The sequence below is a fragment of the Spermophilus citellus genome (assembly GCF_964194105.1).
Source record: "Spermophilus citellus genome assembly, chromosome: 3".
Taxonomy (NCBI): domain Eukaryota; kingdom Metazoa; phylum Chordata; class Mammalia; order Rodentia; family Sciuridae; genus Spermophilus; species Spermophilus citellus.
Genome location: NC_138184.1, coordinates 88,666,957 through 88,692,454, shown reverse-complemented (window position 1 = coordinate 88,692,454; position 25,498 = coordinate 88,666,957). Strand labels below are relative to the sequence as shown.

Sequence of the window (25,498 nt, the reverse complement as noted above, 5' to 3'; positions counted from 1 at the left end):
TTTTTGAGTTCTTGTTTCCATTCTCTTGGTGTATTCCCACAGGTGTAATTGTCAGGTCACATGATAATTCTGTGTTTAACTTAAAGGACTGTCTGACCATTCCCTAATGGCTACACTATTTTCCATTCCTGCCAAAGTGCACAAGGGTTCCAATTTTTCCACATCCTCACCAATACTCTTTATATTCTTTCTTTTTTTTCTTCCTGACAATTGCCATTTTAATGGGTGTGAAAGGGTGGTTACTTTTGGTGTTACTTTTGGTGGGGGGGGTTACTGGGAATTGAACCCAGAAGCACTTAACCACTGAACCACATTCCCAGTCTTGTTTTTTTTTTTTTTTTTTCTATTCTGAGACAGTCTCACTAAGTTGCTGAGGCTGTTGAATTTATAATCTTAGAGACAGGGTCTCACTGAGTTGCTTAGCGCCTCGCTTTTGTTGAGGCTGGCTTTGAACTCCCAAACCTCCTGTCTCAGCCTCCTGAGCTTCTGGGATTACAGGCGTGTGCCACCTCGCCCAGCAAAAAAGGGGAAAGATTTTCTATATAGCCAAAATAACATTATGACACCTAACACAATTTATAATTCCTTGGTACTGCCTAATGCCTAGTCATACTCAGACCTTCCAGATAATCTTTTACAACTGCTTTTTTCACATCAGATTCTAATCTAGGACAACACATCGTCGAATCAGTTCTTGATTCTCTCTTTTCATCTAGACTTTTCTCAGCATGGCAGTTTGTAGAAGACACAAAGCCACATGTCTTCTAGACCATCCCACTTTTTGCATTTGTTTGTGTGACCTCATGGTGTCATTTAACTCACTTATCTCTCAATTTCTGCAAGCTGGAAATTTGATCAAAAGTCTTGTTTAAAGTAAATATTATAGTTAAGACAATGGCAGTATGATCCTTCATTATTTAGTGAATGTTCTTCTCTTCTTCCAGAGAATCTGGATGGAGTTTCACTGGGCTCCTGCTACCCTTCCTCTTTCCCCTACTGTCAACCATTCATTGCTGGCTTCAGTACTTCTTTTAGGCAGGGAGATTCTGGGAATTGAAATCAGTCAGTGCTTTACCACCGACCCACATTCCATTCAGCCTTTCTTTTTTAAAAATTTTTTAGTTGTGGATAATACATTTAATTTTATTTATTTGTTTTTATTTGGTGCTGAGAACTGAACCCAGTGCCTCACACACATGCTAGGCCAGTGCTCTACCACCGAGCCACAACCCCAGCCCCTCCAGCCTTTTTTAAATACAGGACCTTGCTAAATTGCTGAGGCTAGGCTTGAACTTCGGACCCTCCTGCCTTCACATCTCAAGCCATTACAGGTGTACACCTCTGCTCCCAGTGCTGGCTTCAATATTTCTTGATCATTATTTCTTCTATCAATTATTTTATCAGGAGATGAAAATGATTTTTGAAGCGTACCCTTTTTGCCTATGAATCAGGGGACATTCTTTTGCAGAGCGTTCCTTCATTGATCAAGGTTACCCTAAAATACATTCCTCCTGGAAAGGCAGTAGGCATGTTTGATTATTTTTTTTCCTCCTTAAATGCCAATTTTCAAAGGTTTTGTTTAGTTTAGTGGCTGCTTCATATAGTGACAGTTGAGATTGGTGAAGCTCTTTCTGTTTTGATGACTGTCATCATAAATTCATGGATTTTCATAGATGAGGCAGATTGGCCTATTGGAGCCATTTTTTTTAAAAGAGAGAGTGAGAGAGGAGAGAGAGAGAGAGAGAATTCTTAATATTTATTTTTCAGTTTTTGGCGGACACAACATCTTTGTTGGTATGTGGTGCTGAGGATCGAACCCGGGCCGCACGCATGCCAGACTAGCGCGCTACCGCCTGAGCCACATTCCCAGCCCCGATTTTAAAGACAAAGCATAATTATGGTAAACAAAGAAAGGCCCATAACAGGAGAGAGAGAGAGAGAGAGAGAGAGAGAGAGAGAGAGAGAGAGAGAGAGAGAGAGAGAGAGGGAGAGAGAGAGAGGGAGGGAGGGAGGGAGAGAGGGAGAGGGAGGGAGGGGAGGGAGATACAGTGCTTGTGTGAGGATGTGTTCTCCTATCCTGGCTCCTAGCTGTACTGCCCTGTGTGTATTTGAGACCTGCAAGTGTAGTCTGAGCCCTTCCGGCTCCCCACAGTGACTGTTAGCAGCTCTTTAAGAGGTGATTCAGCTATCGCTTTGGTATGGTTAGTTGCAAAGCTTACCTTCTTAGCTGGGTTCCTTTCAGAAATGGGAATAGGAATGGGAATGGGAATGGTGTTGTTAGAGCCCTAGGGAGATGGCCCCCACCTTTGGAAAACAAAGGAAGTTCATTCAAAGACCTTGGGGTGGAGGAGGCCCTCAGTGGTGATCAGAACTAATCCTCATCCCTAAGTTTTTTTGCCTCCATTTTGGCCAGTTTAGCTAATAAGCTAGGAAAACGTGGCTGCTGAAGAAAGAAGTATATGTATATATGGATATGTATATATTGTGTACGCATATACATGGACAATATGCCTGTTTTGGAAGGAAAATTTACTTAACATGAAATCAACCATTTCAAAGTGAACAATTTGGTACATTTTGTACATTCTCAATGTCACATGACCATTTCTATCTAAATCCAGATATTTTCATCATCCTCTAAAGGAAACCCTGGACCCATCATCTGTCCATCCTACTCCCCCTTCCCCTGTCCCCTGGCACCCACTAGTCGGCTTTCTGCCTCTGTGGATTTGCCTTCTGTGGACAGATAAACACAGGATCACACAGTACATGGTCTTCTGTGCTGGGCTTCTTTCGCTCAGGATCACAGTCTCAAGGCTCATGGCGTTGTAGCACCCCTCAGTGTAGCCTTGCTGGTTAGAGTTATCGTGCTCCTCTGTAGGGCCAGGCCAAGCTTTGTTCATCCATTTATCAGCTGATGAGCATTTGAGAGGTGTCCAGCTTTGGGCTGTAAGTGATCAACATATTTTACTCACAGTTCTGCTCCTTTTCTGTTTCCTGTACCATCCCATTTGGAGTGATCTTTGGAGTCCAAGTTCCATAGAACTTTAGATCCTGTTTCTTCAAGGTCTTTTTTTTTCAGGGGTTGGCAGGGAGACAGTGTGATGGGCATTCCAGTTAACAGGGAAACAAAGGGGGAGCTATGGTCTGTAAGTAAATAAATGAACACACACACACACACACACACATATAAAAAATCTTGTATACCTATATATTTTTTTCTTCTTTCTTTATAGTTTTGGGTTGGAACTGAGGCCTCATACTCTGCCCTCAGTTACACCCCCAGTGCCTGGAGGGGGACGTAAAATGAACTCATTAGTTTCATTCAAATTGTGTGAGCATTCATCCTTGGTGTGGAGTTTGGTGGGAAATGAATAAAGAAGGAAAGTAACTTTCTAAGGTTAGAGAAGGCATCGAAAATGAGGTGGATGGTAGAGAAACGTTTCTCAGATGCCTGTTAAATGACCTGATTTTTAAAACATCCTGTGCATGCTCACACATCTTCCAGTGCATGTGAATATTTATTGGTTGATTTGGTGATGAAGGAGACATGATTAGGAGAGGACCCCCCACTAAACAGAAAGCTCAGTTGTGTAGAGGGACCCATATGACAAGTTTTTAATTGCTCATGGAATGACTCTCCAAGGGTAATATAAAAAGCAATTAAATAGTGTTAGTAATTTCCTTAATAGAATTCACCGCAATCCCTGGTCTGTCAAAGCACACAGGTGAACCAATCCAAGTAACCCCACCGTCCTAACTTCTTACAAGATGAGATTTTAAAATTCCTCTTCCTCCTGTTAGCTTTGAAGAATAACTTCCCAAAAGACCTTTGCTTTTGCTATTAAGACAGGGGAAAACCTATTGAAGAACAGAGAGATAAATGCTAAAGTACAGTAAAATAACTGGAGTGCATTCTCTACTGCTTGCTAAGCATGAATTTTGATTTGTGTCATGAAGTGGTCTTCTGCAGGCATGCTCTGTCATTTCTGACCCCTCCTAAGGGACACCTTTGCAAACGGTGTTCATTGGCTCAGGAGGGTAGTCATTGGACTTGACACAAAGAGAATTGATTCTCTTTCCCTGTCCTGAATCTCTGGAAAATAATTTCACAAGCTTTGGCTGTGGCTAAGATGAAAAGAAAGAAGATATCCCTCTTTGGGACGTGGATACAAGGAAAGGGGACCCAAACTGGAGAGACCCTCCAGTTTTGGTAAGCCCAGAGTCCAGGCTTTGACTAGTCTGCCTGTCCCCTGTCCATTCTAGGGGTTAGGAGAGGATGGGGATTAAGAGGGATCACTAAAGGTGCTGTGTTATCCTTGGGGGGTGGGGGAGATACTTGTCCTTGGGATGATGATGATCTTTTCTTAATTTCTTTTATTTGTTTGTTTGTTTGTTTGTTTGGTACAAGGGGTTGAACCCAGGGGCACCTAACCACTGAGCCACATCCCCAGCCCTTCTTATGTTTTATTTATTTAGAGACAGGTTCTCACTATGTTGCTTAGGGCCTCACTAAGGTACTGAGGCTAACTTTGAACTTGAAATCTTCCTGCCTCAGCCACCCAAGCCACTGGGATCACAGGTGTGCATCACCGCACTGGCCTTTCCTCCCTTTTTTTAATGGGAAAAATAAAGGAGAATATGAATAAACCTTCATACTGGCTTATTAACTTTAACATTAAAAAGAATTCATGAATATCTGAATTATTTTTTTAAAGAGAGAGAGAATATTTTTAATATTTATTTTTTAGTTTTCGGCGGACACAACATCTTTGTTTGTATGTGATGCTGAGGATCAAACCCGGGCCTCACGCATGCCAGGCGAGCACGCTACCGCTTGAGCCACATCCCCAGCCCAATATCTGAATGATTAAGAGTAATGAAACATTGCATATAGACCAAAATCCTCCTGTACCGTCTCTCCCAGTTCTGACCTTATCCTCATTCATTACCCTAATTCTTTCTTCATTGTAATTAATTTGGAATTGATGTTTCCAGGTGTTTTATTGTAAATTAACATACATATACCAAATATGAATCAACAGAATATATAGTATCATATTTATAGATGCATATTTAATATAAAGTGATACATTTTGTGCATACTTTTCTGTAACTTCTTCTTTTTGTGGGGAGGGGGGATACCAGGGATTGAACTCAGGGACACTCAACCATTGAGCCACATCCCCAGCCCAATTTTTGAATTTTTTTTTAAAGATTCATTCCTTAGATTTTTATTGATTTATTCAGTTACATATGCGCTGAGAATTGAACCCAGTGCTTCTCATACGCTAGGCAAATGCTCTACCACTAAGCCACAACCCCAGTTGCCAATTTTTGTATTTTATTAGAGACAGCTTCTGAGTTACTTAACGCCTCACCATTACCGAGGCTGGCTTTGAACTCGACATCCTCCTGAGCTGCTGGGATTAGAGGCTGGGCATAGAGGCTGCTGCATCATACTCCATATCATAGCTATACTACCATGTACATACAGCTCTCCCTGCTTTGGGTATTATACTACTTCTCTCTTTTCATCTTAGCATATTGTCTGTCCCTGTCCTTGGGACAAGGAGGTCTGGGCAGAACCTCTGGGCAACCAGGGGCCATTCCTGAGGTCTCATGATCTGATAGGCAGTCCAGAAAATTAAGTGACATCCAGAGAAAGCAGGGAAGTGGGTGGCAGGTGTGACCAAGGAGGATTTGGCATCTGTCCTTGTTTATTTCCTTACCACATAGTGAAAGTTCTGGATCCTCCTGGCTCAGGGCAAGTACAACTGCCTGGGTGGCATCCGCTTTGGGGAGCTCTTTCTAAGAACATCAGGAAGTTTTGGCTTTGTGAGCAGGGAGAGCTTTCAGTCCTTAGGGTCAAATCCTTGTTGAGATCAAGAGGGTTTCACAAAGGACCAGCTGAAGGCTCAGCATAAACAAGGCATTTTAAGGTGGCAATTGTGCCAGGCAGGGGGTAGCATAATTTGCATTTTATATACAGTCCAAAACATTATCAATACAAAACAGATGTTGGATAATTGTACAGACCAGTTAACTAAAGGAAACTTGGTTGAGACAGATAGAGGAGGGAAGAAGCTTTTGGCCAGTGTCAGAGAAAATTGTGGGAGGTGTTAGGATAGTGGCTAGCAGGCACCTTCTCAATGTTTAGAGAGGACCCATCACGTTGTCAAGTCCTAATCATATCTTCCTGGTTCCACCATTGACCCTGGCAGATCAGACAGCAGGCTCGCCATCCGAGCCATACCTGCCCACCTTGGAATTGGATTTGAACCAAGAATACAGAATTTCCTAAGTCTTGAGTGTGTCACTTCAATTATGACACTGATCATATTTGGCATCCTCTACTCTTGCCTCTGGCATGAAGCAGTGGAGTGGCATGGTGAAGAGCCCAGGCAGGGGTGGCCCACAGGGTCAGATTCAGGTCCTTTCACTTATCTGGACAACTATCCACAGCTCACAGGGTGGTTTAAACCATACCTGCTTGTGATCTCAATGAGATCATGACCGTTGCACAGTGCCAGGTCTAGCCCTTAAGCCTGCTTAGTTACTATTAGCTGTTATTATTGCCTGCACTCTAGGAGGGGTGCTGTCTCTGATGGTGTTATATAAGGGACCCTGGGCTTGAGAGCTGTTTCATAATTTGGGATCTTCCATTTCCTTATCCATGAAGTTGGGGGAGCAGTCTGAGGTAGCTCTGAAATGCTATAAATAGAGAAGAGTGTTTGTATTCTGTGCAGCTTCTGTTTGTCCACACTTTTTCTCTTCTTTGAACCATGATCATCGAACTGTGCCAATGCCATTTTACTGCCTTAAATACAGGAGTGAGCTTTTGAGAGTCCTCAAAGGACAATTCTATTAAATAGATTTGCATTCCTGATTCGTAATGGGAGAGACCTGTGAAATAAATTCCTGCTTCCAGACTTTTCTCATTATGTATCATATCATCTGGATGTCTCTGTCCCCTTGCAGGTTGGACCAATTATAATGAAGGGAAAGTATGGTTAGTTGTTTTTTTGTTTGTTGTAGTGCTGGGAATTGGGCTAGAGCTTGCTAGCTCTCTGCCCCCCAGCCCAATGATTAACATTTTATCAGACCCTTCCAATTTATTCAGAAGGCTTCTTCCTGGGTGGAGTGGTCCCTAAGAGCTCAGAGATAGACTTCAGCCCAGACAAAATAGCTTTTAAAAAGTTGGTTACCTTTCGGGAAAGGGTAGTATTCTTTTGCTGCTGTTTCCGTTGTAACTTTGAGTGGACTGTGAAAAATAAAAGAGGTTAGGAAGGAAACTGAGAAGAGAGATGTTTCAGTAAAGAGCAAGTGTGCTGGGTTTTTTCCCTAGTGTCATTGGGTGTATAAATTTTAGACTTTAAAATCCACTCAGTAAAACTGACATCCCTGCTTGCTTATTCACTCCTGCCGACTCTGTTAGAAGCCTTCCAAGTTTTATTTATAAGGTCTCCACACACATTCTTCCTTTTTAAAAGCCCAGGCCATGACCAGCTTACAGGCCCTTCTGTTCTCTGAATTTCTTGACCAGTGGCCTAGGCATGAGTTGGTTGGATGATCATCACAGAGTTGATCACTAGATTTCACAGCTAATAGGTTTATTCTTGGAATAGCCTCTGATCTCTTACAGAGGTTACCCATCTCTCCATAAATCCTTCCCATTTCATAGGTGGAGCAACTGAGGTGCAGGTGTGCACATCACATAGATGGATGGATGATATGTGTGCCATGTGTCCAGCTAAGTCATCCTGCTCCATAGGTGATGTTTAACTACGGTTTTGACCTACATAACATCATTAGCCATTCAGGGTGTCAGGAACTCTTTCACAGTAAGGATTGCTGGCATAAGTGCTGGATAGACTTCCTTTGCAATGAATATCAATCTGGATTTCTAGTGACAATTTTCTGCAGAAGTGGGCTGCTTTTGAAGTAGGCACAGGGAACCTTCACGGTTTAAGATTTAGAAACCTACACCTTCCAGGCCAGCCTAGGGACCTGCCAGTCTCCTAGGAGCACTGGGCTCTAGTCTGCAGCGCCCTCAACCCTCCTGAGGTCGACTCCTAAGCTTAGGAGGAAAGTATCCAGGTTCCTGTCCAGAGGGTGGGGCGCCCACCTCAGGGCAGAGTCCGGGCCGTTCTGACAGCTCCGAAGTCTGAGAGCTCCAGCTTGCACCACTCCATGTTTGACGTTGAATCTCCTCCATGAAACGCAAACCTGAGGCAGAAGGGTAGCGTCCAGAGGGCCGCTTAGCCCAACCACCCGCGTCCTGGGAAACCGGGTCCTCGGATTTTATCCAGGCAGGCCCGCCCGCAGGCTCTGGGTAGAGGACGCTCAGACTCGCAGGCATCAGGTCCTGATCCCGGAGCGTCTGCAAATCCGGTAGCCCGTGTGCCCGCTGCAGGGGGCGTAGAGACCCGCGCCTGGCATCGCGCGCGGGGCCGCCCCCCGGTGGCCCGTGCGCCCGGGGGCTCCAGTGCAACGCCCCGCAGGACTACACAAAAGACCCCACCCCAGGCCGGGCGTGCATTTCCTGTTGCAGCGGCGGCGGCGTGCAGCCACCCATGTGCATCCCGCGGCGCACGGGGCACGCCCCCACGCAGCCCCAGTCCCCGCGCGCCGGCCGCGAGGGGCCGCCCTCGGCGGGCCCGCCCCCATGTCACCGCAGGCCGGTCTCCCTTTGTGTGCGGCCCGAGCGCCGCAGCCGCGCCATTGGCCCGCCCGCCCGGGGGGCCAGCCCCTTCCTGGCTCGCCTCATGCATATGCATGAGCGCCCTGGCCCTCCCCGCGCCGGCCCCTCCCGCCCCCTCCCGCGCGGGCGTGCGAGGCGCGCGGCGGCTCCCTCCTCGCGGCAGCGGGAGCCCGAGCCCGAGCCCGAGCCCGAGCCCGAGCCAGGGCGAGCCGAGCCTGCTCCCGGCGGGCGGCGGCGGCGGCGCCGCTCCAGCCATGTCAGCGCGCGCGAGCCTGGGCCCACCATGAGCCATGGCCATGTCCGTGAGCGCCGAGGACGACGACTATGAATCGGAGCCGGACCAGGTCGGCGGCCCGGGGTGGGGCTGAGGGAGGGACCCGCCGCCAGACCTCCCGACCGCCTGCCTGACGCGCCGAGGCGGCCGCGACGCCGCCGCTGCGGCGATGAGGAGAAAGTTTTGCAGCCGCCGGCGGCGGAGCCGCCAGGGCCCGGCCGGAGCGGGGCGTGGAGGAACGCGGCGGGCGGGCCCCGCAGCCGGCCCGGGCAGGGGGCGTGTGCGGGCGAGCGTGCGCGCGGGTGGCCGCCGGGCGCCGCGGGGACAATGTGGGCCGCCGGGCCTCGCCGTCGGGCCGGCCTGCGGGGCGCGGGCCACGGCCCGCGGGCAAGTTGCGGGCGGCCGCGGGGCGCGCCGCGCCCTCCCTGGCGCCCTCTCCCGCGGCCCACGCGCGTGCCGGCGCCCCGGGCGCACCCGGACCTGCGGGCGCCGGGTGCCTCCTTCTTCCCCATTGGCAAAGTTGCGCTGGGACTCTCGGCCTCTGCCTGGAGGACGCCCGCGGCCCGTGGGCCCGACGGCCCGAGCTTTTGTCTGGGCGCCGCGCGCTCGCCGCCCGCCCGCCGTGGGCAGCGGAGACAGGAAGGGGTGCGAGCCGCGGCCGGCGCGGGCCATCCGGAACCCGGCGAGTGCGCCCGGGAGGCGGCAGCGGAGGAAGCCCTGACCCCAGATGGCAGGCTTTGGCCTCGGTGGGGTTTGGAAGGAAAGGGACATCTCTCGGGACCAGGACGAGAAATCTGTGTGTAAAACAAAGCCCTGGGTGTGTTTACAGCGTGGATTTACTCCGGGAAGGTTCGTGTTTAGGACGTGGGGGAAGAAAGTTGTGGTTTTACCAAGTATAATGTGCAAAATAATAGTTGTAACAAGACGCAGGCCAGGTAGACTTGTGCAAGGAATTAACAGGATGGGTTATCTTTCGGGCATTGGACAGACTGGGTGAATAAGATGCTTGTTTATAATTCTGATGCATTTCCTTAGTGAAATAAAGATGTTTTGGAATGTTTAATAAAATATGTGGGAACTCTTCTTTCCTAACATTAGGCGTCATTGAGGAAGTACCACATAGGCTGCACTTAAATCGTATCATGCAAATTGTTAAGTGGTTTTATTTAACAAAGTTAATTTTTTTCTTTTGGTTTCTTGGCTGTGCTGTGCATTTTTCAGCGTGTTCATCTTCTGAGTGTTCCTGAATTTCACTGGTCTTTTGGCTGGATTAACCCAGGGGCATTCAAGTGATTTTTTGACTTGGAACTTCTGTTGCTTCAGTAGCACGGTGTGTGAATGGCTCTCAGATTCTTGTTATGTTGTTCACACCTCAGTTCTTGGTTTGAACATTTGCAGTATGATTTGAGTCCACCTCACCTGCCAACAGTTGACCTTTCCTGTGGCATCTGGTCATTCATAGGATGTTGGTGTTCAGTGTCCATTAGGCTTTGGTGTGTCAAGACTGAGCTTCCTTTTACCTATTTTTGTTTTGTTTTGTTTTTGTGGTACTTGTGATTGAATCCAGGAATGCTCTACCACTTGAGCTACACCCCCAGCCCCCCCTTTTTTTAAAATATTTTGTTTTAAGACATGGTTTTACTACCTTGCCCAGGCTGGCCTTGAGTTATCCTGCTTCAGCCTCCCAAGTAGCTGGGATTGCAAGTGTGCACCACTGTGCATGGCTTCTTACCTGTTTATTAAAATTTGATCCCACCCTCTGGTCTGTGGTAGATAAAATTTTTAACACTGCACAGGATAAGACTTACATGTCTGGGCTTTAAAAAATGTTTTCAAATTCTGATGCTTCAAGCAAGACTGCCATTAGGAGGGTACCTGGAATCCTGTAGCCAGGTAGTTTTCCTTCTATTCCCATGGGTCTGCCAGGTTGGGAACATCCGTGGTGTTTAGCAACAGAAATTCTCCCTGGATTTTGATATTCAGTTTAAGATGATTTTTTTTCCACTTAGGTTCATTGAGGAAGATGACGTCCAAGCCCAGCAAGTGAGCAGCAGTTTTTCTCAGTCTCAGAGATTTTGTCTGCTTAAGTACCCTGCACATGGGGACACTCCAGGCTGTGGCTCAGTGCCCTTTGCCTCCCCCACTTTCCTCTGCAGTTTTTCCCACTGAGAGATTTGGGGCCTGAAAAGAGGTGCTTCCCCTGAGAATCTCAAAGGCATTTGCAACTTTCTGCATCATAGGCTCTAGATATGGCTCTTCTCTGAGTCTCTCTGTCTGCCAGCCTCACCCTATGCTTTTGATGGGTTTGGCACCAAAGGAAAAGGCACTTCATGAGGAAGTGGTGCAAGTCCTGGATGTGGAAGTACATGAGTATCAGCCACCTGCTGAACCACAGGCCCTCCAGGGCAGTTGGTATTGCTCTGGCCATCACTGCCACTGGTGAAGCTCTGGTGCCCATTCCTCATCAGAGTTCTGGCTGTGCCACCACAAAAGTCTGCTCTTCTCTCATCCCCGCCTGAGACTAGTGTTCAGTCCTGGGCAGTATCGGGCCTGCCCTGCTGGGCTGCACTCTACCCCATGCCCTCCCTTAGCCTCCTGGGTTCTCCCAAGGGTCACAGCCTGTAGAATAGCAGGGGATAATGGCCACTGAGCCACGTTGCTAGGGGGTTCCTTGCCTACTCCGCTGGTGTGCACCTGTGGTACAGAATGTGTTGGAAAATTCTTAAGCTTTGCTTTCCAGGTTGGGGAGGTGAAAGTTGCACCGGGACCCACCCCCACCCCCACCTTAAAGAAGCTCTGTTGGTAAGAATTTTTGTTCCATCTTGGAGTATGTGTTTTTCAACCCTGAAGTGAAAATTGCTTTCTTTTTTCCCCCTCAATAAAAATGACTGCAACTTGTCATTGAAAATAGTAAGAATTGGTGAATTATGGAGAAGAGAATCCTTCAGAAATTTATGTGGTGATACTACTGCATTACCCACCATAACTTCTTAAACAGTAAAATTTTAAAGCAGAGGTCCCTGAACCTTCCCAAAAATGTGTGTAAAAATTTGGTGACTTTGGTGCCCATCTGCATTTTTCTGGGGAAGAAGTCCTTATCTTTCCTCAGATTCTCCTGAGGTCCCCGTCCCCTGGGTGTTTTGGTAATTCTTGTGTTTTTATTCTCTTCCTCCCTACAGTCAGTACATAAATAAACCAGAGCCTTCCCTGGAATCTGGCAGGTGTGTTCAGGGCCTGCGACTCTGGTCAAATCCAGGCTTTTCTGGGATGTCCATTATGCGGGAGGATTTGAGGACAGACAGTGTTGAAGTAATTCCCTGCAGCAGGAAGCAACATTAGTATGTTCAGAGAAACCCTAGGGCTAAAGGTGTGCTGTCCTTAGGGGTAGTTTGGTGAGAAACTTAAAACTGTCTTAACTGTAAAAGCATTCAGTTAAGTTTTATTGTTTTCCTCACTTCTCTTGAAGTGGAAACTCCTGATCACTCCCTTCTGGAGACTCTTCCCAAGCCCTTGCTATAGCACCACCTCCTGCTGCTTCTCTGCTTTTCTGCCCTTTGGGCAGCCTTTCCTGCCTTCATCTTGAATATTTTCAGTCTTGAGGGGTTCCATGAGTCTCTTAACTCTGCCCATTTCCCCAGACAGCCTCATGAGTCTAACCACCTATGTGATGTTGATTCCCAGATGTGTATCTTAGCTTGGCTCCTCACCCTCCTTGGGTGTCCCTTGTGTCCCTTAGAGTCCACAGGTCCACTCCAGAGTCACTGTTTCCCTCCTTTCCTGAGCCCCCATGCTCCTGCAGCTAAAAATCTCAGTCTTCCAGGATTTTTCTTGTCTGCATTCCCTCAAGTTACTTGAGTCTAAAACTAGGTCGTCTTTAAAATATTTCCTGTTTGTTTGTTTTGTTTTTATGGTGTTAGGGGTTGAACTCAGGGCCTTGCCCAAGCCTGGCAAGCGCTCTGCCACTGAGCCCTAAGATGTCTCCTGAATCATGCTCCCCTGTCGCCCTGTCTGTTGCTTCTGTTCATACCTTCATAATCTTCAGCTGATCTGCCTTTCGTTTACTACCCCAAAAATATCCATTTCCCATACTGCTGCCAGAACACAGTCCTATTGCTCTTGTGCATTAGGCCTTGTCACATAGTTGTACAGGGTGCATTTCCCTAGTGTGGCATATGAGGCCCTGCAGGTTAGGTTCCTGCTGCCTCAGAGCTATTTTCCAGCAGCTCTGTTGAGCTATTTGCAGTTCCTTGACTGTGTCATGTAGTTTCTCTGTCATGTTTGTGTCATGTAGATCTCTGTCTTACTCTTCCCTCTGACCAGAATATCCATTCTAACCCCACCCCCAGCCTTGGCCCGAAGAGTTCTGTTCTCCCTCTGAGGTCTACCTAATCACCAACTCCTGTGGTCTGGGGTACTTTTCCCAACCTGCCTTCCCTATGAGCTGGGGTCATATCTACCTCCATATCTCATATCTGCCTGGGCTCATATTTCAACTTATTCATTTATTGGCAGTGTGACATTGGGCAGATGCCTCAGTTTCCTCATTTATAAATAGAGATAATAGTAATTCCTACCTCACTGGTTGTTGATACAAATATTGAAGAAATTCAATCAGCATTAGTTTGTAATCTCATAATCACACTGCATTGTATTTATGTGGTCACGTGTCTTTCAGGCCTTTAAGAGTAGAGAACGCATCTTACTCATCTCTGTAGTCCCAGCATTTAGCATTGAATCTGGCATATAATTCACAGCCAGAAAGCATTTGAGTGGGTGGGTAGGTGGGTGAATGTGTGAATGAGGGGGTTAATGAATGAATCCCAAGTGCAGATTGCACACTCTATTGGCTAGTGGTGTTAAGTGTCTTTTCATGTACTTATTGGCTGTTTGTATATCTTTGGGGAGAAATAGCTATTTCAATCCTTGGCCCATTTTTAAGTTGGCATTTTTGTCTTTTTATTGCTGAGTTGTTAGAGTTCTTTTTATATTCTGGATTCAAGCCCTTTACTAGATAGATGATTTGCAAATATGTTCCCCCATTTGATGGGCTCTTTAATCATGTAGTGTCCTTTGGTAAAATCTAATTTACCTTTTTTTTTTTTTTTTTTTGCGACTGGTGCTTTTGGTGTTGTATCCAAGACAATTTGAAGTCATGAAGATTTTTATCTATATTTTTTTGTAAAAATTTTATCACGTTAGCTTTGTGTTTAGGTCTTGATCTTTTTTTTTTTTTTTTTTTTTTTTTTTTTTGGTACCAGGTATTGAACTCAGGGGCACTGGGTCACTGAGCCACATCCCCAGTCCTATTTTGTATTTTATTTAGATACAGGGTCTCACTGAGTTTCTTGGCACCTCATTTTTGCTGAGGCTGGCTTTGAACTCATGATCCTCCTGTCTCAGTCTCCTGAGCCACTGGGATTACAGGCATGTGCTATCATGCCTGGCTTTGATCCATTTTTTAGGTAATTTTTGTACTTGGTGTGAGGTAGGGTTCCACCTTCATTCTTTTGCATGTGGATGTCCATTTGTCTCAGCACCATATGTTGAAAAGGTCATTCTTTCCCCCACTGAATTATTTTGGCACCCATCCCTTATTGAAAATCAGTTGATCAAAAAAGTGAGTTTATTTCTGGACTCGGATCTATCTCCATCAATCTGTTTGTATTTGTGTCTTACTGCCTGGTTTACTGGACCTTTGTAATAAATTATGAAATCGGGAAGTTTGAGTCCTCTGCTTTTCTCCTTTTGTGTATGTATTTTTATGTGTTCAGGGAATTGAACCCAGAACCTTTCTAATGCTTCGTGTGTGCTCCAACACTGAGCCACATCCCCAACCTTTTTTATCTTTTTATCTTGAGACAGTCTCACTAAGTTGCTGAGGTGGGCTTTGACCTTCCGATTCTCTTGCCTTAGCATCCTGAGTCACTGGGATTACAGGTGTGTACCATGGCACAGTACTTTTGAGATGAGGGATTGAAGAGGTTATACCCATAAATTTTCTAGAGGACACTATCTGGGAGGGACTCAAGTTTTGATGGAATGAGTGAATGAATGAGTGAATGACCTTGATAATTTTTCCTTTAATGGAGATGCTTTTGAGTTGCCATGGAGAGAAATGATGTTGGAATACTAAAGTGTATGTTCCAGAATTTTCCAATTTGTGTGTGTGTGTGTGTGTGTGTGTGTGTGTGGTGCTGGGGATCGGACCCAGGGCCTTGTGCATGTAAGGCAAGCACTCTACCAACTGAGCTATATCCCCAGCCCAGAATTTTCCAATTTTTGAGTTGGGAAAGTGGCCTTGGGTTGAGCCGCATGTTTGTGAGTGAATGTCTGGCTGCCATCCTTTCTTTTACTGGGCCAAGTTAGGTGTTTGAAATTTTGGGTAGCACACCAAAGATATTAGGACAAAAGCTTCATGACAGAATGAGATGACTTTGACCAATTCACCTTCCTTTTTATTCTTTGGGTGTCACTATTATCTATTATTCTACCTTCATCAGATTTCCTAGATGCTTCTTAATGGAAAAAAATGGAGACCCGCTAATGACTTTCTCACCTGTTGATTTTTTTTCCATTTTTGTTTTGTTTTGTTTATTTTTATGTGGTGCCGGGGATCAAACCCATGCCTCACTCGTGCTAGGCAAGTGCTCTACCACTGAGACACAACCCTGGCCCCTTTCATTGGTTTTTATTAGCTCCTATACTTCACCATTGCTCAGTTTCTTCCTGACAACTGGTGACCACAGAGGAAGCTTTTCTAGCTTGATTTGGCGGGCACAGTAGCGACCTTTGGAAACAGGACTTCTGTCATCTGCTTTGTTATTTTCCAGAATGTCTCAGCTGCCAGTGAAGTCCAGGCAGATTTGTTTTCCATAGGTTGGAAATGTTCTTCTTTGGATGGGAATGTGCTTTGGGAAGCAAGGGAAGGTGAGCCCCTTTGGCCTCCCTGGTCCTTGATACCAGACATTCCTTTGGACTTCTGGAATTTCTTCAGTTTTTCACCAAAGCAGCTGGTCTTTGCCTTCTCCTGCTCTAAAAAGTTCTAAGTTTGAGCTCTTTCCTTCAGGTTTTGTCCTTAGATCTGGACTGCGCTCTACTTTCTATGTGCTCTACCTAAGGTCATTTCCTAGGTTTCAAAGTTTTACAGGACACAGGGCCTTGTTAGGGGGAAAAGAGAGCATGGTGGGCTGCACGGAGAGGGGGAGACTCCTGGGGCTTCTGCTTTGGAGTAGCCATATTGTCTGTGCCTCTCGTTGTACCTTTCATACTAATGGCATTGCCTCTGACCCCAGGGAATTTATTTTGACTCTGGGGATTTGTTTGTGTTGAGGGACGGGTTTCTGGAAGGAAGACCCTTTTCACTAGTACAGGGTACAGTTACAACTCTCTGGAGTTTTAACAAAAGGATTGGGGTTCCCCCTCCAAGTATGATAAACAATGAAAGTTGAAAGGATAGCACCATACTGAAGGGGGGGTCAGTTGACTAAAACAGGCTTTAGCATTGGATGCCAATTAGAGGGTTTCGATGTAAGTGCAGCGTGTGCCCTACAGAGGACTGTGTCCCAACAAAGTCGTGTTCTTGAGAAGGATGCTTCAGACAGGACTAACTCTCCCACCTCAGATCCTTGGTGGATAGTGTCCTAGCAGTTCCACCATGCTTCCTGAGTTTGCAGGAGGCTCTGGGGCTGGGGTCAGCATGTGGGAACTGGAAGCAGGAACTGCAGCTCTCTTTCATTGTTAAGAATTTAACACCATCTTCTGTGACCTGTTCTATTTTCCCATTTAGGGAGGGTCTCAGTACTTAGGGGCCCTTCAGATTCCTGTTTTCCCAGGGGTTGGGGTGACAGGCCGTCTCATAGAAATATAGCAGTGTTTGAGCTCCCTCCCGTGCCCCACCTCAGAGGGAAGACCAGCTGGAGGCAGATGCTTACCAGTCATGAGTGCTGTGACAGGGCCCATGGCAGGGGCACCGAATGCAGCACAGGTGGGCTGGGGGGGGGGGGGGGCTTCCAGAAGAAAGTAGTGTATGAGCTGGTCCTGCAGAATGTGTAGATTAGCCAGGTACTGTGGGGAGGGGACTGGTGTTCCTGGCACAGGGAACAGAGGACAACTTCTGGCCCCATGCAGCCTTTCTGGGGAAGCACAGCCTGGCTGCAGATAGGGGGAAGCTAGAGGGGTGTGTGGGGCCCTGTCCTGAGGTGTGGGACCTGAAAGGTCTTGAGGCAGAGTGCACTGCCAGCAGAGGTGTGTGTGTGGGGGGGGTCCCTGTAAGTTTCCTAGAGCTGTCCTAACAGACCTAAGCTCTCACAGTTCTGGAGGCCAGAAGCCTGAATTCAAGGTGTTGGCTGGCAGGGACAAGCTTGCTCTAAAGGCTCTAGTGAAGGAACCTTCCTTGTTTCTCCAACTTCTGGTTTTGGCCCGCAATACTTAGTGTCTCTTGGCTTATAGACAAGACTGCAGTCACATGGCCACTTCTCCTTATGTCTTCACATGTGTTCCCACCGGGTGTGTCTGCCTGTGTCCAGATTTCCCCCTTTTCAGAAGGACACCAGTCATACAGGGTTAGGATTCACCTTCATGATTTTCTTGAGCCTAATTACCTCTCTAGGGCCCCTTTCTCTAAATAAGATCACGTTCTGAGGTCCCCAGGGCTTAGGGCTTCAGCATCTCTTTCTGGGAGATACAGTTCATACTCTCTCCTAGGGGACCGGCCACCCTGGTAGCCTCCCATTTCATCCATCCTGTCTGTTCTCCTGCAGAACCGGGCGGTGGGTCGGCCCAAGGGCAAGCTGGGCCCAGCCTCCGCGGTGAAATTGGCCGCCAACAGGACCACAGCAGGAGCTCGCAGGCGCCGGACGCGATGCCGCAAGTGCGAGGCCTGCCTGAGGACCGAGTGCGGAGAGTGCCACTTCTGCAAGGACATGAAGAAGTTCGGGGGCCCCGGGCGGATGAAGCAGAGCTGCATCATGCGGCAGTGCATCGCGGTGAGTGCCGCTCTTAGCCGCGGGTCCTGGGTTGCCCCGCTGCCTCAGCCCTTTATGACCCTCTGCTCATTGGCCTGTCCATCCAAGAGGTGTTTTGGGTGAGCAGGAGGGGGCTCAGGCCAGGGCTCCTTTCAGACCCCCCCATTGCTGAACACACGTCAGGCTCTTGTGTCTTCATAGTCTGGTGGTCTTGTAACTCCTCCCTTTCTGAGGTAGCCAGGAACCTCAAAGTCCCTCCCATTGAAGTTGTCTGGGCAGCCTGTCCTATCTCTGACCCTGTAGCCAGCATTTATGGTCCAGTTCTTGAAGGTTCTGGGCCTGTTCTTCTTCCTATCCTTCCCTCAGAGACAGAAGTCTATGTAGAAGGTTAGTGTCCCTCCTGAGGGAGTTGTCCCGAAGAGGAGTGATATGGAGCCCCCAGAGCTAGGGCCCTACAAACTGCCTTGCCATTTCTTCCAGGGTGGCCCAGGGCCACTGGCCTTACCTGGATCAGGCGGTGGATGCAGCCTTTGGCACCTTGGTGTGGACTGGCAAGGGATTTGCTCTCAATTCCCTCTCGGCATGCCCACACACTTTGCCTTCCCTGGAGCACTGCTCCCTGAGGCCCAGTGGTCCTCCCTGTGGGAGTGATCATCCCCCTGCTCCCTGAAAAGCCAGCTCAGCTGGAGAGGCAGGATTCCTTAGCCTTGGTGAGCTCATCTGCAGGCCCAGCCTGACAGAGGATGAGCCCTTTCTCCCTAAGTACTGATGTCTCTCCAAACCCAGCCGCATTTTCCCTTCACCCTGCACACATACTCTGCTTGTGTTTTTGTGGCCAAAAAACACATATCATAAGATTTACCGCTTTAACATGTCTAAGTACAAGGTGGTGGTAACCATATATGCACATTATTGTGTAGCTGATCTCTAAAACTTTTTTTTTTTTTTTGAGGGGGATACTGGGATTGAACTCAGGGATACTTTTCCAGAGCTACATCTCCAGCTAAGTTGCCCAGTTGCCTCAACTTAGATCCTCCTGGCTCAGCCTTCTGAGTTGCTGGGATTATAGATGTGTACCACCATGCCTGGATAGACCGTTTTCATCTTTTAAAACCAAAACCCTGCAGCCATTGAACAACTACTGACCTTTTCCCTCTGCGTAGCCCCCAGCAACCACAATTCCATTTTCAGATGCTAAGAGTTTAACTAATCTAGGTGCCTCGTTTTAGTGGGACCATGCAGTGTTTGTCTTTTGTGACTGGCCTGTTTCACTCAGTATAATATCCTCAAGGTTCTTCTCTTTTGTAACTTCTGACAGAATTTTGGTGGGGGAGAGGGATCATAGGAGATTGAACTCAGGGCCTCGAACATGCTAGGCAAGCACTATATCCCAACCCTTTCAGTTTTTATTTTGAGACGGGTCTTGCTGAGTTGCCCAGACTAGCCTCCAGCTTGTGATTCTCATGCCTCAGCCTCTGATAGCTTGGGTTACAGGTGTGTGCCACCATGCCTTGAACCTTTTCATGTACTTCTTGGCTGTTTGTGTATCCTCTTTGGAGAAATGCTATTTAAAGTCCTTTGCCCCCTTTTTAGTAGGATTTTTTGGTATTCTGTTGATGAGCTATACAAGTTTTTTTATTTATTCTGAGTATTAATCCCCTAGATTAAATACAGATTTTTGTCTGTGTATATGTGCATTTTTCTGGAGAAGAGGGTTCAGGTGACCCATTGGATTCTGTCAGGATTTTAAGGGGTTTGCCTATAGAGACTGTTAGCTTTGAGGACAGTATCACCTAAAACTTAGCCTGTTGGCAGTGAAGACATGACTATCTTTTCTCTTCCCCTTGCCCTGGACCTAGTCGTCACAGGAGACCTGTGCTGTATGCCACCTTATCTTTGCAGCCAGAAGGCCCGGCCTGTTTGATCATGTTGGTAGAGAGTACCCCGACTCTGCTTGACTCCTGTTCGGCTACTTCTGGCTTCTCAAGCCCTTCTGACAGCTCTTTCAGTCTTTCTGCCTTTCAGTATCCCACATTTTGTCCACTTGTGACCTATCTGCCTCCGACCCCTTCTGTGGTCCTTCTCTCTTGATGTGCCAGCCTCCCTGCTTTGGCTCCCTGTCCCCAGTGGCTTCCTTCAGGGCCTTGCTCTCCCTGCCTCAGGTGGGCTCCCTCATGAATTTCTACAGTAGTTTCCCCTTTGGTGCTTCCTCTCACCCATCTCAAGTCAGTCCCCTGTCTCAGACTCTCTTATTACATCATGGGTATTCTTCACCCTAACTCCAATTTCTATGTCTATTTTCTGACCTGCTCCCCATGCTGAAGTTTTCTTGCGCAGCCTTCTCTGGCCTTGTTCACCTTGAGGTTCCTTCTGCCTTTCTTGTCCTGCAGAAGTAAGCCTCTGCTGCTTCAGGTAGCCCTTGAATATAACTTTTCCATGTTCCTTTGAATTTCAGTGAGTTATGTCTTTGTCTTCCCAGGTGTCTGCAGGGGAGCAGCTGTCTGCTAGTTCTTGTGCCCCTGGGTACCTTGGATCAGGCTGTAGCAAGTATTTGTTGAACAATTGATGATGCTCTTGTCTTTTGTATTCTATTTGAGTTCAAGTATTCATGCCATTTTGTAAAGACATTTTGGGCTGGGGGTGTGACTCAGTGGTAGAGCGCTTGCCTAGCCTACATAAGGCCCTGGCTGGGTTCATCCCCAGCACACTTATTGGTGGAGTGTATCCAAGCTTATTTGAAGTAGTTTAATAAAAACTGTGTGGTTTTGCTACATTGCAGGTACTAATGGGTGTAGGAGGCCAGGCAAGAACAGAAAGGAGAGTAGGTCTAAGCTGGCCCCTCTCCTTAGGGAGGGGTACATAGTGCTCAAACTTTGTGGACTTGAAAATTACAAAGACCCCAAAGAGCTCTTGTTTTCATGTGAAGTATTTACTTACTGACATTTGCTATTTTTAAAATTAAAACTGATTTATGAATATACAACTAGTGAAGCTGCACATCATGTATAAACACAAGAATGGGATCCTAATTAGATGTTATACTCCATGTATGTTTAATATGTCAAAATACACTGTGCTGTCATGTGTACCTAAAAATACCAAAAAAAAAAAAAAAAAAAGGAAAAAAAATCACTACAGGTTTGGGAGCTACCGTGGGGCTAGCCTAAGAGGTGGTAGGCATGGAACTCTTTACCTCAGCCTGTGACTTGGTGGAAATCATTTCAAGCCTTCGCTTCAAATGAGTCTGTCATAGATGGGTAACATTTTCCACTTCTTAAATAGAAACTTTTGAGGAGTCACAATTTTGAAGGAACTTGTTTCTTGGATTAAAAATAAAGATAAATCTCGTGTTACCTAAAAAAATAATAAAATTAAAACAGAAAATTTTAAAAATGTTTTAAGTTCATTTTAAAGATAAAACCCCATTATATATTAACCAAAATAACATTTTTTGAAGACCAATTACATTTTCCAAAACTAAAATAACTAGAGGAAGAAAGACATTGTTTATTAATCTTTTAAGTCTAGTTCATTAGAAAGGACCTGGATTTTCATGTTTGCTTGTATATTTCATCTGTTGGGATATGTTATTTTAGAAGGAGAATGAGGGAAATCCAGCCTTATACAAATAAGTAGTTGGATAAGAGAGGGATATATTAAAAGCCTTCATTTCATAATCATGGATACTCTTATACTCCACCAGAATGGGTGGCAGTTACTTAAAGGTTAGTTGCAATGTGGAGTCTGAAACTGTATCAAGGACTTTTCATACTGTTACATTACAAGTCATTATTCTTGCCCTTTGAGTAGCTCATCTTGCTCATGCAGTATGTTGTAACATTATTCATTGGTCACTTGGAAAATATTGGTTCACTGAGGCAGATTTCCCAAAATATTGGCACATGCCATCATATTATTTATCTATAGATATATAGATGTGTGACATTTGGTAATATCACTCCTAATCTCATCAGAAAAGCCTTTCAGTGTTGGGAAGCCTTCCAGTTCATGATGGCTCATGTAAGTTTTCCAAACTTCTCATTTTCCCTCAAATACTTGAATTTTGTTGTTTGTACCAAGTGCTGCATTTTTTCCCTCCTCCTCCCCTGGAAAAAACAGATTTTTACTTCTTTTGTCTTCAAGAAAATGCACCAGTATCCAGTGGTTTATTCAGTCTTTATTTCAAGTAAAAAAATGATGTTCTTTGGAGAAAGTGGTCAGTTGAGCTCACAAGATAAGCCACATGAGTATGTCCTTCAGTAAGGTCCCTCAGTGTACAGAAGTGCTGTGTGTGTCCTTCCTGTGTGAGAAGGTGTATGCTGAAGGGTTGAAGTTTTCATAAAATCACAGAAAGTCCTAAATGGAGCTGGTGATCTTTTCATTGTGCACGTGGCCCCAAGTCCTCAGCAACTCCCGGGACAGCTGGGCCTGCCTGCCTGCTGGTGCTGAGGAGCCAGCAGCTTCATCCACCAGTGCTTTTGCACTATCCGTGCAAAAATCAACACATTGCAGAGGGAAAAGTATTTTTAACTTTTGTTCTAAAGACAATTTTGACCTCACAGCCTTTCCCTGTAAAGGTCTTAGGGACCTCCATACTGTGGACTGAGCTCTGATACCTGCTGGTGAGGCAAGCCTCAGCCCTCTGGGCATCTGGACTAGGCTCACACCCCACCTCCTTCAGGTCTTTTCCAAATGGGAGACCTCCACATTTAAAATCAGTCCACCTTCTATTTTTCCCCTGGTTTCCCCTGGTATTTCTTGTTCCATCTAAAGTACTCCATTATTCTTCATTCTGTGGGCCTTCCTTACCTGAGAGCTCAGGATGGCAGAGAGATTGATCTGTCTTGTTCATTGCTATGTTCCTAACTCTTACAGAGTGACTGGCATGTAGAGGTAACAATCTGGTAAGTGTATGGATGAATGAATGTGCCTGGGCCAGCTTTCTGGAGTCTCCTGGCAGGCACAGGAGAGTAGCTCTGTGCCCTTGACTTGGTCCTCAGGAGGGTCTTTCTTCCCTTCCTGCTGACTTGTGTGTCTCCCGGCTCCTCAGCCAGTGCTGCCCCACACTGCTGTGTGTCTTGTGTGTGGCGAGGCGGGGAAGGAGGACACAGTGGAAGAGGAAGAAGGCAAGTTTAACCTCATGCTCATGGAGTGCTCCATCTGCAATGAGATCATCCACCCTGGATGCCTTAAGGTAAGTGGCCCTGTGGGCACTGGGCATGCATCTTCTCACCCCACCCTGGGGTGTCTGGTGATGATGGCATGGTGGGGTGGGATTAGATTTCCTTCCTGGAGAGCACTGGTGACGTGGTGGGATGCAGGTAGCATGTTGAATTCCTAGAGGACCCTGAATCCGGGGGATTCTGTATCAAGTGATGAGCCCAGGGCAAGAGGAGTCAGGAGCAGTTTCCTAGGGGAAAGAACCCATCACCACAACACCTTCTAGTACCTCAGACTCACAGAGGGATCCCAGCATTTTAGCAGACAGAAGACATGGGCTACCTGTTTGCACCTTGGCCAGAGGCAGAGACCTGAGGTGGCTGCTCCCTGGAGTCCTGGCTCCTGGCTTTTGGGAGAACCATGCCTAGGCCAGGGAGGGTGGATCCTGAATGACAGATGGTTGCCTTTTTGTGCCTCTGCACCAGGAACCGGTTCCCTTGGTGTGTCGAGGGCAGGACTACCTTCTGGGTGACCTCTGTGCCTGCCTGATTCAGGCAGCAGGTTCTACCTTGGAAAGGAAGAGCCCACTCTGGGCTGTGCCTTCTGTGCCAAGACAATACAGTGTCAGAACCCGTGGGGGAGGTGGGGTCTGCCGAGGACAGTCCTTCAGCTCTGTGTCAAGTCTCCTACCTCACTTGCCTTTTTCTCCTTCTGTCACACACACCCCTCTTGGCAGGGGTGCTGTGAGTTCTGAGGCTTTGGAAGTTAGCCCTTCCTGTTAAATGCCTGGTCATTTCTTTTCTGCCTCAGCTCATACACAGGATTCAACCTGCACTAAGTCCCGTGTGTCAGACCCTGAGCTATTCTACCCTCATTGAATTTTCTCAAACCCCAGTGAGAAGGGCACTCAAACTCCATCTCATGGTCCAGGGAGCTGGGCCACAGAGATGAGGTGCTTGGCTCAGGATGGCTGAGCCATTCAGAGGCAGAAGGGTGAGCATTTGAACCTAGAACTACCCATCTCAACCAGCTCTGTACCGCTGTATTTTCTTTTGGCTATATAAATGGGACAAACATGGCTTTTGGGAGGGGTTGAAGACACAGCGACCCTGTGTCTCAAGGCCCCATCTCAGCAACCTTCTCTGCCTGCTGAGTTCTGGCCTGTCCTTCCAGATTAAGGAGTCAGAGGGTGTGGTCAACGACGAACTTCCAAACTGCTGGGAGTGTCCCAAGTGTAACCATGCCGGCAAGACCGGGAAAGTGAGTGCGGGCACCAAGTCGCGATCTTCGGAGAAGGGCGGGAGAAGGGCGGGCGAGCGGGCAGGCGGGGCCAGGCTGGGCCTTGTCAGGACCAGCCTGTCCCTGGGTGGTCAGGCAGGTGGGGTGCGGCAGCCTGGGGAGGAGGAAGAGCAAGTCCAAAGATATACAGTGGGGTTGTTTCTTCTCTCTTTTTGGCCTACAAGCAAAAGCGTGGCCCTGGCTTTAAATATGCCTCCAACCTGCCTGGCTCCCTGCTCAAGGAGCAGAAGATGAACCGGGACAACAAGGAAGGACCAGAGCCTGTCAAGCGGAGGAGTGAGTGTGAAGAGGCTCCCCGGCGTAGGTCAGAGGAGCACCCCAAGAAGGTGCCCCCTGATGGCATCCTGCGCCGAAAATCTGATGATGTACACCTAAGGAGGAAGAGGAAATATGAGAAGCCCCAAGAGCTGAGTGGACGCAAACGAGTACGAATGGGCAGGCCCTGGGCAGTGGAGGGTTGACCTGGCTGTCCTGGGTGCAGGGTGGAGGGTGGGGGAAGGGATGGGCAATGGGTAGAACTCGGGATCCTGGCCTCTTGTTGCCCTGAGCAGGTCACCCAAGTCCTGAGAGCCCATCCCAAAAGAAGGGAGAAAAAAACAGCAAGTCACTCCTCTTCCCACCCCCTTTAGGCCTCGACGCTTCAAACGTCCCCCGGTTCCTCCTCTCACCTCTCGCCGAGGCCCCCTCTAGGCAGCAGCCTCAGCCCTTGGTGGAGATCCAGTCTCACTTACTTCCAGCAGCAGGTGCTCCCATGCCCCACCCCACCCCAGGCCATGGGGACTTTCGAGTCCCGGGCTGTCCCCCACCCTGTCCCCTGGTCCCAAGGTCTAGCCCCAAGGTCTATGGGAGCTCTCTGAGGAGAGCCTTGGTTGGTTGGGATCAAAGCTGAAGGCGCGGCTGCCCAGGAAACCCTGAAATCTCCGGAACCTCTGAGGATCCTGGTGGCCCTGCTCCACCCACTGGCCTTGCCTTCACTGGCCACAAGGTGGCGCATGGAACCTCCTGGCTCCAGCCAACTGTGAGAGATTCATAGGCCTGTGCTCCTGGAGCTGAGGCTAATGTGATGGGTGACTACATTCTCTGGGTCTCTCTGGGGTG

At 47.6% G+C, this 25,498-nt stretch overlaps 1 protein-coding gene across 16 annotated transcripts in view; it reads left to right on the top strand.

Annotated features, from left to right (window-relative positions):
* The window catches only part of KDM2B (lysine demethylase 2B), a 126,651-nt gene that overhangs the window by 88,188 nt on the left and 12,965 nt on the right, over window positions 1-25,498 (top strand). For 7 of the 16 annotated variants that reach the window (XM_081285202.1, XM_081285193.1, XM_081285207.1 and 4 more), the window contains 5 exons: window positions 17,738-17,962; window positions 22,992-23,135; window positions 24,275-24,362; window positions 24,557-24,825; window positions 25,030-25,143. In XM_081285202.1, the coding sequence (XP_081141328.1) occupies window positions 17,738-17,962; window positions 22,992-23,135; window positions 24,275-24,362; window positions 24,557-24,825; window positions 25,030-25,143 (840 nt within the window). Of the gene's footprint in view, window positions 1-8,828; window positions 9,049-17,737; window positions 17,963-22,991; window positions 23,136-24,274; window positions 24,363-24,556; window positions 24,826-25,029; window positions 25,144-25,498 lie in introns of those variants that run through there. The other 9 variants (XM_081285203.1, XM_081285201.1, XM_081285208.1 and 6 more) reach the window with 6 other exon arrangements.